General features: G+C 38.7%; 1 protein-coding gene across 6 annotated transcripts in view; it reads right to left on the bottom strand.

The window, feature by feature from the left end:
* Positions 1-12,018, bottom strand: part of ldb2a (LIM domain binding 2a) — an 84,796-nt gene continuing 72,778 nt past the window's right edge. For 2 of the 6 annotated variants that reach the window (XM_017039530.2, XM_017039531.2), the window contains exons 7-9: positions 11,232-11,285; positions 9,151-9,287; positions 1-2,337 (exon numbers count right to left, since the gene is read on the bottom strand). In XM_017039530.2, coding sequence (XP_016895019.1) covers positions 2,107-2,337; positions 9,151-9,287; positions 11,232-11,285 — 422 coding nt within the window. In that variant the 3' untranslated portion in view covers positions 1-2,106. Of the gene's footprint in view, positions 2,338-9,150; positions 9,300-11,231; positions 11,286-12,018 lie in introns of all 6 variants that reach the window. The other 4 variants (XM_008326622.3, XM_008326625.3, XM_017039532.2 and 1 more) reach the window with 3 other exon arrangements.

Raw genomic sequence — 12,018 nt, 5'->3', positions numbered from 1 at the left:
TCTTTTGTAAGCACGGTTTATTGGCACACATAATGGTAAAGCATACATACCAGACATCAGATATGACACTGAACACCTCTGCTATATAATGTACAAAGGGTGTCTAATAATACTAGCCTCAAACATATTTAGAAATGTGTTAGCTTCCTTACAAATGCACAAATAAATACCCAGAAGATCCAATTGTATAAAGACAATTCATTGTCGTCTCCACGCCCACTTTTAAAACAAAAGTTGCAACAAAAGAGATCAGGGATATAGGATCAATTCAATTAGAGAACACAAACACAAGGATCTCAAAACATTTCTGTGGGGTGGATGGGATTTTATCTGTGCGTTGTTTTTATTTAATGTAATTTTTTTTTTATGTCACAGAATATACAAGAAATGTGAATGCAGGACTGTGGTTCCTTATTAAAAATTTGGCTTTGGTTCAGCGCTAGGCTTGAAAGGACGGGGAACCAGCATCCATCCAAACCACCCAACAGAAATCTGACCTTCCTGTACAAAAACAAAAACAGCTGCCGTATCCAAACTGCTTTCAGTGGCTGATTTTACAGTGAACAAAATAGATTCCACCTCTATTTACAGAGCTACAAATCCAGTAACAGTGTTCCTAAACTGATAAACCCCAAAAGACAAAATCAGACTGATGCATTTTTAAAAAGTACATGAATATTTACCAAAATAAAAATCCTATAAAATCATGCAGGAAAAAGGCGCTAGTGTCTGTTTGGGAATAGGTGGATAAAGGGAAAGAAGACCAATTGTAAAAGGGAAGAGAAGGAAGGGTCTGATGCATCAATTCCTGTTGGCAAAATTCACATACTTAATGAAAATTGCAATGTGATTGCACTAGATTCTTATCAAAGCAAAAAGACTATGAACACAAACATGTCTGCATGAAATTAGTCGTTGACCCCTATTGTCTAATTTCCAATTTATATGCAATTTCCTCCAAATTATGTTGTACATCCCACACTTTTTTGTTTTAATAAAATTTTAAGGATAAAGAAAATACTCGTGTGTTTCTGCCTTCAATAATGTGTGTTTCCCCATTAGAAACCTGAACCTGCAGCATACAGAAAATTGTAACAGAGGCCAGTTTATCGAAGAAAAAAAATAACTGGGGTTTTTGCCAAAAAAAGATGGTTGGTGGTCATTTGTGTTTGAGTTTAGTTCTCAAATTGTGTTAGGCTTGAGAAGTCAATGAAAGCGAGACATGGACTGCAGTCGACTGGTCAATCAGAAAGATGAAGGTCATGCACATTTAGTTATATTTTAACGATTTTTCTTGACCCCTTGATTATTTTCACTATAATTTCAACTGTTAATGGTGACTGCCCTAAATATTTTGCTAACTACTGTTAGCTACTACTGTTTCTAAATAGCAGTACAATCTCAGTCAAAAGGTTGAGTACACTGCATTACCAAACCTGTCACCAATGAACCTGCTAACTTTTACTTCTGGATTCCTACTTTTGTTTTTCTTTTATATTGGTCAATAAAGTCAACCTGTAATTTACCAAATCACATGTTTTAGTTTTATTACAATTGTGTATCACCTTTTTCAGAATTTTGTTTTTGCTGCCAATTTGGTTTGACACTGTTGCAAACACCTCACCTTCTTCACATTTGGCTCACAATTTTTTGTAACACATCTGATTGTTGTTTTTGTTCGTCTTCTTTCCCTTTCACTGTCTATTGGTAGCATGATGACTTGGTTGACCTTGGGGTCAACCAATCACAGCTGTGGTATTCCACTAGATGAGAGGGTCCAAGGAGGTGAATTTGATCTGGAAATTTCCACTGCATTCTTCTTAAGAAAAAAAAGGAAAAGAGGGGAGTCCACGTCTCCCTGTTTTTACATTACAGTTGCATAAAATGTGTATGCAGCTCATGTCCGTGGATACTGCTGTGCGACTCTGCCAGTCCTCTGTGTTCTACAAGATGTTAGAGAAGAAGAAAATATCCAGGACAGACAGGATTCAGAAAAGGATTTTGGATCCACTAAAATGTTATGAGATGTAGAGGAACTGCCCCAAGGGCAAAATGAGAGAGATGGTAGAAAAAAAAATCCATCTGTTGCTCTGTTATTCTTCTGTTTTACTGAGTGGGTTGGGGCGCTGTGCTCTCAGGCTTGCTGTCCTGGGTGGTGGGGGGTTTGGTGCTCCAGGGGGCGTTGTTGCCCAGAGCTGGGGAGCTGTTGAAATCGTCCTCGTCATCCAGACCATTGGTGGCGTCATACTGTGTGTTCTCCAGGCGAGTGATCAGACGCTCATCCTCGTCGCCAAATTCGCCACCCATCAGGGTCGGCTCACCGACCACCATCACGTCCTGGGGAAAGAGGCAGACACAGTGCATCAGGCATGTCCAAAATATGGCAACCAATCATGGCACTGAGAGGTTTTAAGATGTCCACAACTTTATTCTTGGTTACCTAAATTTGATTGACAATGAAATACAGTAGAAGCTCGGTTGTCGAACACTTTTTGAACACTTCAGTTCACAAACTAAATTTTTATCCACAAATTGCCCCTGTTGTCTGATTTTGTCGGTATTTCTTGTGCTGTGCTATTTTTTTTATTCACTAAATCACCATGTGACCTAAAAAAGCTAGTGGAAGTGGAAAGGCAGAAAGAAAAGCAGTGAGAACAACAATAGAAGTGAAGAAAGATTATATGAAAGGCCCTTGTGATTTAGATCTAGCTTTACGGTATTTCTTAGCAAAGTTGTCGATTTGTACTATGATTATATATATGATTATTACTATAATAAGACTATAATAAGAACAAGGAAGCAAAAAAGAAGCTTAGGTTGGTAAAACTTAGCAAACATTAGGAAATTTTGTGGCATTTGCTAACTTTAGCAACATGTTGGGAGCACGTTTGCTCTTCATCATCTCAATTCAAACTTTTATCCAACATATTATGATATTAAGAAACAGTTTGCTTGCATTTGGTCACATCTCTGATAAACCTGACTTGTACATTAAGAGTACGCAAATATAATCTGTTTTATTGCAGACTAACAGGAGCATTTTTTTGTTAATTAAGACAAAGCCCAGGGGAAATTTGAAATCAATATGTAAAAATTAGTAAAACATAAGATATTAATGCATATCTGTGTTATTTTACAACTCCAACTGAGATTTGCAAAATTGGATTCAAGCCATCATTTTTTTTTACAAATGAAAATCTCTTTGGGTGTGTTTGTATTTTTTTCTCAGCTCCAAGAGGAGATCCCAAAATCCCAGCGAAGGGATTTGGGAATATTTTTTCTCTGGATGTACACAGATCCCCTGCTAACGGTGAGAAAACATTAGCACTGCGTGTGCGTTTCAGTATGTTTGTGTGTGTGTTTAGGTGTATCCAGTGAATCCATGCGTACAGCCGACCCCTCTCCAAGCACTTTGTGCAAATGAAACCTTCCCGTGCAAAGAAGGCAGATTCCCCCAGTGTTCCGTACCAACCCCAATCAATACTCATCATGTTAGACATATTTCACATGGATGGTACTCTCACAGCAGGTCAAGGAAGGAAACTATCTTCTCCCTCACTATCTTTGACTTGATGATTTGAAAGATTTCTGATGTTTGACAGAAGAAACTGCTACGTTATGACAACAACAACAACTCCAAACTCAGTAGCAACTACATTTTTCAAGGGTTGTTTCTCTGTTTGCACTGATTCTCTCTTTGTAATCTGCCTTTGACAGTCTGAGCATCTCCCTGCTCGTGTAGCCCATGCAGCGCCACCCGCTGTAACCTGCAAAAAAAAAAGCTGTGCAGTTAAATGGAGCACATGCTTCACTGCTCATGTGTGTCAACGCTGCCCGGCTCAGGAGATCTGGCTCGGTTCACCCATCTCCTCAGCAACACTCAGACACAGTGGCACAAAAACCCAGATATGTTTACAGTACAATGGCTCCCTAACAAAGACTAGGTGTGCAGACGGTACTGAACTCAGCCAAGCATCCTCTCAAAACATTTTGGAATTTGATGCTGCGGCAATCCTGGCCCTAACACAAGAAACTGTACAAACAAGGAATATACAATAACCATGTGTAGCTCTAATTATGAGGGCGCTGTTGCACTGAAACACCAAGGTGTCCTGGCAGCATATAGTCATCTGGACTAACCTTTAAAAAACTGGTATCAGATACATGTGGTAGTATGCTCTTGATACGATTTAATGGGAAGACTGGTGTCTGTAGCATCCGTATGTTTATATAGTGACAAAAACATTCAAATCCAAGGTCACTGTGAATCACTGTAGGCCAAGGTGAGCTGTTGAAGTGTATTATCCATTGCATAAATGCTCTGGTTAATCCATTTGTTGACCAGAGTGAAGCCTGTATATGTTTTTACATAGTTGTTGTGATTATTGTGTTTAGTTGTCAACCCCTAATTAACACAATACCCCAAATAGTTCAAAGCAGTGGCACACACTCGACCCCCGGATGGGTACAAAATCTCCTTGAAGGAATATACAACCCCAGATCCAGCAGGCAGAGATGTAAACATACAAACAGCAACAACAACCCCCTGAGCACAAAACTCAAAACACACTTACTTTGATGAAGACCACCAATGGGGAGAGACAGTTTATTTATTCAAGCCAACCCCCCGAGCGACCACTTCTACGCCCCACTATGCCTTAATCAGGCTAATTAATTTAGGTGAGCTTTTCAACTAAATGACAATATCCACACTGATTTGTCAATTTGCATAGCTAATTGAGTCATTAGCTAAAAACGTGCTGATTGCCAACAAGCCTTGCATTTGCCATCTGTTCCTGTGAGGAGGCCTGTCAACCTACCTCTGGCCAATTTTAGGTCCAAAGAAAAAAAAAGAAAGAAAAACTGTGAGACAATCACAGCTGGCGGTGTGTCTGAGACTGGGGAGTGCTAATTGTGGGCTAATTAATGCTGTCTACTCATCTCATTAACAATTAGCCTTTATGCTAGCAGAGCAGTACAGTTTACGTAGGGCCTTTATGTAGTGATGAACGCCCCCTGCTTTTTTCAGTTCACTGTAGTTTAGTTAACCTTTAAAATTAATTTGTACTCATTTTGAGGACATGTTTTCTTCACACGCAGAGCCAGCAATTCCTTTGGGCCCCACACAGGAACTAAAGAGTTAGCTACAAGAAATTTAAAGTTGTGCTAACCCTAATCCTAACACTAGTGGAGCATACAAATGGTGACCATGTTAAACCAGCAAACATAGCTGCTCAAAATTACCACAAATCTAATGAAACAAAACCTTCCACAGTTGTTTTTTTTTTTTAAAAATTAAGTATAACGTTGTAATTCAAACTAGTATTTTTTATTCCGTATGCAGATTTTGGGTTAGTGTTGTTGGAAGCAGGGCTTGTTACTCCCTGTAGTCTCTCTTAGCTATAAGGGCAGTTTGAATTCCCAGGTCCATTACATGAATCCAACATTATTTTTGTTTTTCATATACAGTATACCTTATCTAAGCCACACAATGACAAAAATATTTAGCATGCTGGTTTGGTATGGCGTTACAATGTGTGCAGGAGTTCTCTCCAGACACCCCTCTATCTTATTGTATCAAAGCACAAACAAATGTAAATTAATGAGATTCATTTGAAGTTTTAAATTGACAAAAGGTATGAGTTTGAGTTTGAAGCTGACAGCTGAATATATTAACCTTATATTTCCCACAATAGGACATAAAAAATTGATATATTGTGACTTATGGAATAGCAGTACATATAACAGGAATTTTTAACAGGAATCCCCAAGTTAAGTTAAAATAAAAAAGGTCAATTTAAAGATACATACAGTAATACTGTTTCCAGGGGTATTATTCCAAAACATTTGAAGTTATTAAAAAAGACTTGTCAGTAAAATTAAAGGACGAATTGAACAAAAATGTTAAGGGCTAATGAGGAGGGTAAGTATAAATCCCTGCTGCTCCAGCCCCGCATGGCCATAATAAACATCACTACATTTAACTCAAACCACAAGAGGTCGGTGTTGATTGTCTTATGAACGCTACCCCCCTTCATCTCCCCTCCCTCCTTCCCCTACCCCGACTTTACTCCACACACTCATCCAGCGGCTGGTAAACCCCCGCCTCCCCTCCCCTCCCACTTCCACAACTACCCCCCAGCCTCCCCCTTGTGAGGGTCCACTCCTGATTGTCATTGGACTCACGTAGGCTGGTGCTCAGCCACAAACGAACAACTTCTCAGACAAAGACAGCAGGCGCACAACATATGTAACCAGCATGTTAGCAGCCACGCTGCCACTCTTTGAGAGGCGTGTGAATGCGAGGCATTAGAGGCTACTGCTGCATGTGTGTGTGTGTGTGTGTGTGTGTGAAGGTGATGTTAGGGGGCCATACTTTATGCAAGTAAAGGAGGCATGGGGGTGGAGGGTGTATACAGATATCTGTGATAATGAGAGCTGGAACTGAGCCAAACTGCCTTCCAGAGAGAAAACAATTGCACTGAAAATGTGTGTGCGTGTGTGTGTGTGTGGACAGATGTATGTATGAGATGGAGAGGAGTGGGTAAATGAAGAGAGTGAAGGCAACAAATCTCTAAAGGTGACAATATGGGTGACTATGAGAGACAGAATAAGTGTGTGTGTGTGTGTATAGGTGGAATCAGGAGTGTGTTTTTCCCCTAATTACTCCCAAAAATGTCACAAAAATTGTGTTTTCTAGCCAAAGGTGCCAGAGGTGAAGGAGTGGCCCTTACCTGTAGCAAAAAAAAAAAAAAAAAAATCCATCCTCACATAGAATACCACGTCTATATATAGATCTACAGTATTCCCTACAAACGACTAGACTGTTTGTCTCTCAATTTAAAATGTCCAACAAAAAGTCTGTTTATATTTACTAATATGCAACAACATGAACCCAAACTTTGGACCCATAAAGTACATGAAATTAGATAAAGATCATTAGAAAATGCTCACATATCAATACCAAATTAATATAATCTCAAATATTTTATTGCTTTGCCCTCATTCTGAGAAAAAAAAAAGATCTGCACCAAGAGGCTGTCTCAGCATATGCACGTCTGTTTCTGCTTCCACAACAGGCCACTTGACACAGTGAGAGGTTCAACGGCCTCTTAAACAGCTGAACGGTACAGCACACGTTCCACTTGTCTCTTGAGAATTTGTTGCCACTGTGCCGTGTTGTGTCTTCTGTTTGAGTCCTACGAGCGTTTATTATAAAAGTGATGTGTTAAATTTACACTACTGCAAAGAATTTACACTACCGCAACCAATTTACTATTCTGTACACAAACCCTGTGCAGCACTTGTTCCACACCATTCCACTCAAAGCATTCTGATACCAAACGTAACTAGGATTTTAAGACTTCAGAATCACTACTTGGGCTGTAATGTGTGTTTGTTATCTCTGCAAAGGCTAATTCTGCCTAATGGGATATGTAGGAGTGCTAATGCATTTATTCACTCACAGTGAGGTTGGTAGAGAAACACAAAAGTAGCCATTGATCTACTGTAAATGAAAACCAAAGTTGACAGAAAATTATGTTCCATTTGTCATTTGATCTTTTAAGCATCTTGGCCAAAACACAGGAATCATGGGGTTAAACTTTTTTTTCTACTTTTTTTCTACTTTAATTTTATTTATTTACACGGCACACAAATCTGATTCATTTAAATATCTTTTCATTGTCAATATAATTAAATCCTAGCTTTTAAACAGACGAGAGACAGATGTTAAGCCAGAAAAAAAAAAGCAAATTGTTAACATGAATAGTGGGAAAAACAGCTTAAAGTTGAAAAGTGCTAAAATAAAGTATGCCATTTATTAAAAAAAACATTTAATGTAAAAAACAACCATTCCAACTCAAGTGAAGTTTACTGAAAACTGATCCCAAACAATAATAGAAAAAATAGATTAGGAAGTTTATCTATTGATTAAAACATGTTGTAGAAAACACAGATTGAAAAATCAATATGTCCTTAAAACATATTCCACATCCAGGATATGTTTGCTCCAGTAAGAACAAATATAAACAAACAAATTAAAAAAAATCAAGTTAAGCCAATAGTGCCTTTACTCTCTTATGATAAAGGTAGAATTGAATATTACCAACAATCAAATGCATCATTTTTTGTCTTGATCTTAATGTGTGCCACTTCACACAGCGTTGCCTTGTATTTAGATTCCCTGCACTTAAATCACAGGTGATTCATAACAATCAAAAGTTTCCATAACCCTAACTCACAACCCTAACCCAACCCAAGGGTTGTGGGTTAAATGAATCTTCTATCTGCATGTTAACAGATGGTTGGAAGAAACTGGTCCACAAAGATAAATCAACATTCAAACATATCTAAATAACGACCAACCATGTAACAAACAGGTGACCTTCCCACTGTAAGGCAACAGTGACAACCACTAATGCACTGACTGACTGTGTTTATTGACTGCTGTACTAACTAAGTAACAGCAGCAGCTACAGTATAGTGAGTCCGATGCTGAGCACATGCTCCCATTCCTATGGCCTTCAATGATTTGCTGAAGGGCATTTGGAGTGCAGTGGTTGAAAAAGGCCACAGTGTCACTTTTTCCACCCACATTATTTGAAATTTTGTCCAGATTTTATACATTTATTCTATCATCCCTTTAGGCTATGGTCACATTTTAGGTCGGGCAGGTTATCTGGGGTCTTTTAAAATGTACAGTATTGTACACACTGCGCTCTGAGACACAAGCACCACAGTCAATAAAATAATAACGGATAATTATAGAGATGCATCTCTGCTTAGTGATGTGACACTACATGTACAAAAGCAACTGGAGTCGCACATTTTCTCACCTTTTCTTTTATTTAATAATTTCAAGTTTCTTCTAATACCGTTGGCTTTGATTGTTTTAACGCCCGCTCTGTCACTTTGTGTGACATTTGATGTCTTTCTCTTTGTATTTTAAGTAATGACATGTTTTTAAACCGGTCCCTTGGGATTTCTTCAGTCTCATTGGTTTTTCCGTCTTTTATTTCTTTAAATAAACTTTAAACTTTAAACTCATAAGCTGCTGAAAACATCTTAAAACCTTTGTGCCTGTCTGGCACAGATGTAAGAGAAAAGAAGAGTAAAAGAGAGGCAAACCAGAGTGGAGCTGATGCTTACAGGTACCTGACTGGAGAGGCTGAAGTTGGTGGCGGGGCTGCGTTTCTTGCCGGCCGCGGTGCCCACATTGCTGTTGGCGCTGCTGGCTGAGTTCTTCCGTTTCCTCCTCTTCGTGGTTGTCTGTCGGGCAGGCTCAGCTTTGGCGCGACCAGCAAAGACAAACAGAGGAAACCCCAAGAACATAATGCATACTGACAGGGACAGGGTGCAGAGAAGACTGTGGTGTGCGTTTGTGTGGCATAGATGCAATGTAAGAAATGGACGACGCCAGTGGGCTACAAACATGAATTGCGAAGGGAGGGAGTGTCACTGTTTACACAGGTAGTTATTAAAAAGTCTATGGGAAAACAAGGAAACTCTTGTCTCAGTTTATAATGGCACTCACAGTTTATGGTCAAAAACTAGTTTTCCTTTCTCAAAGTAACATGATGTTGGTTAAAATTTGAATCTATCTAGAGGAAAACACACACCACAGGATGTGGTCTCAGCTTTTACCAGAGAGGAAGGCCAAATCTATGAAAGCAGCAAAGAATTCTCCTTGTGATGTGTTTTAACCGGTCACAGCTGATTGTTTGCCTGTATAAGGACGTAAATCCAGGTCCTGTCAAATGTCATTTCAATCGTTTTGCCATCCATGGTAAAAATGTTGTGATGTTATCTTAATTTTAAATGTGTTAATTTCAGAGGTTTTAAAATCCTCTAAGATGAACTGTAACACACAAGAAACAGTTAAAATAAAAACCTCCAAAGCTGTCGGAGACGACTCAGTCTTCAAGTGTGAAATTACAACACCTGCCTTGCAACCTTTAGTGCGTCTCATGTTAAGCTTAATCGGCCACGTTGTGTAACTGAAGTCAACTAGAGACTGAGACCATAAACTGCCAATAAAGCTGCAGTAGGTAACTGTCTTTGTTTCTAACAGTTACCTTTTAAAGTCACCTACTGCAGCATTTACGGTTACTTTGAATGTTTCTTTATAACCAACATATTTCAGCTCAATAGGTTCTTTGCTGCATCTCTTAAAAGTCTTTATCACAATTTTGTAAAAACAAAAAAAGGTTGGGTACTGTACTACTACCTTTTTTGCTAGCAGCTTTTTTTGCTACAGCTACTCACTGTTAAACTACCCTACTGCAGCTTTATTAGTCACATGATGCAGTTTAATAGTAATTAAAAGCCTGCTTGTAAAGTGACTTTTTGACCTTAAGTCTTTCTGTTTTCCTACTGTAACTTTTAAAGATGTCTTGGCAGTAGTCATTTGTTCTAAAAATACGTACTGCAGCTTTAAGAATTTGTCCTGCAGCAAGTTCCTTAATTTTGTCTTAAAAGTAACAGAGAGTAGCAATATGAGTCACATTTAACCCAACTGCAACTTCAATACCAAGGAACAGCTTCACCTGTGCAATCACATGGCTGCGTCCATTTCTTATGTACAGTCTACGATGTGAGGTCGTGTAGCAGAGAAATAAACAGTCAGCATCACATAGACATACAGAGGTGGTTAAGTTTATGTGCAAAAAAGCCAAGAGAGCAGACACATTCACACACACACACAAACAAACAAAAAACAAAACAGCAACCACACAAATGAGTCTACAGCGATCCGTGCGTTGTTTTCTTTAGAGGTGAAACCGCATGAGCGTTAACATCTCCCCAGACATGCAGACATGCACTGCTAAGAAACAAGCCCTGGCTCATTTGCATAAATGCTCAACAATGAAAGCTGATGCTCAACGTGATGCAAATGCCTTAATGATTTCTGCGCTGCAGCAAATGCCATGTTCCTCGATAGCAAGAGGCAGATTAAAACTGCTGTGCAAGGCAAGACGGAGCATTCATGCTTCTGTTAGTGGATTTTCATGGGTGTGATTTGGTGGGTCTGACCGTGTTAGTCTGAGATAAGGCTACAGAACGGCAGCCTTTAAATGCTTTAAAAAAAACAAAAAACATTGAACGAACCTACAGTACGTTCTTTATTCATTACATTAGAACTAATTCAACGTGCAGCTGAACATCCAGCATCAAACATGCAAAGCTACTGCTTCACCGTGACATTGCTATTATTGTAAGAGAGAAGATACCTTTTTTGTGATTTGTGGGGAATATTTCCGTTTTGAAGTTCTGTGGGTGTCCAGCTGAAACCGTAGCCAAAGTCAGTTCAGTTTAGTTCAAAACGGGAATACATGCAGAAGATAAACACAATTTTTATATGACTGAATCTGTCCTGCCTTTTTTTAAGCTTCAGTACAGAGAACAAAAAGAAGAAAGAAAGAAATGATCAATTACAGACCAAAAGCAGACGTCAAGAAGAATGTATATAAGGATTGAAATAAAAACAACAACTGCTGATTGCAAAGCAGGAAAGGGGAAATAAAATGTTACAACAATTTGATAATTGTAATTTGAGTGAATAGTAACTAACGGTAAAGACTGAAAAGCAGAGGTAGGAAATTCAAGATTTGTCTTGAAAGCTTCAAAGATTTAACATTTCAGACCAGTCAGTCAGTTACAGAAGAGTCCTGTACTGTATTGGACAGTTTCAGACTAAGAAATTTGCAATTTTTGCTGCAGAGACAAGAACAATTTGAAGAAAAACTATGAAGCAGACTAGATGAAATGTTTTTTCAAATAAGAAAACTCAATAAAGAACTAACATTTTGGTCATATTTTGAACCCAAAGAACACTATCCCCGCAGTAAAACACGTTTTGTTTTGGTGTTTTTATTTGGGGGGGGGGGGACTAATTACAGCTCTTGGAATTGTCCTACCCTTAGAAAATCCTGTTTTTACCCCAAAATAAAAAGATGAAAGTTAATTCAGAGTAAATTGAGAAAAGAAACTCGTCAGTTCATCTGTGCGTTTCAAACA

This window comes from Cynoglossus semilaevis, chromosome 15 (genome assembly GCF_000523025.1).
Source record: "Cynoglossus semilaevis isolate Cse_v1.0 chromosome 15, Cse_v1.0, whole genome shotgun sequence".
Classification (NCBI taxonomy): domain Eukaryota; kingdom Metazoa; phylum Chordata; class Actinopteri; order Pleuronectiformes; family Cynoglossidae; genus Cynoglossus; species Cynoglossus semilaevis.
This window is presented reverse-complemented; position numbering and strand designations above follow the sequence as displayed.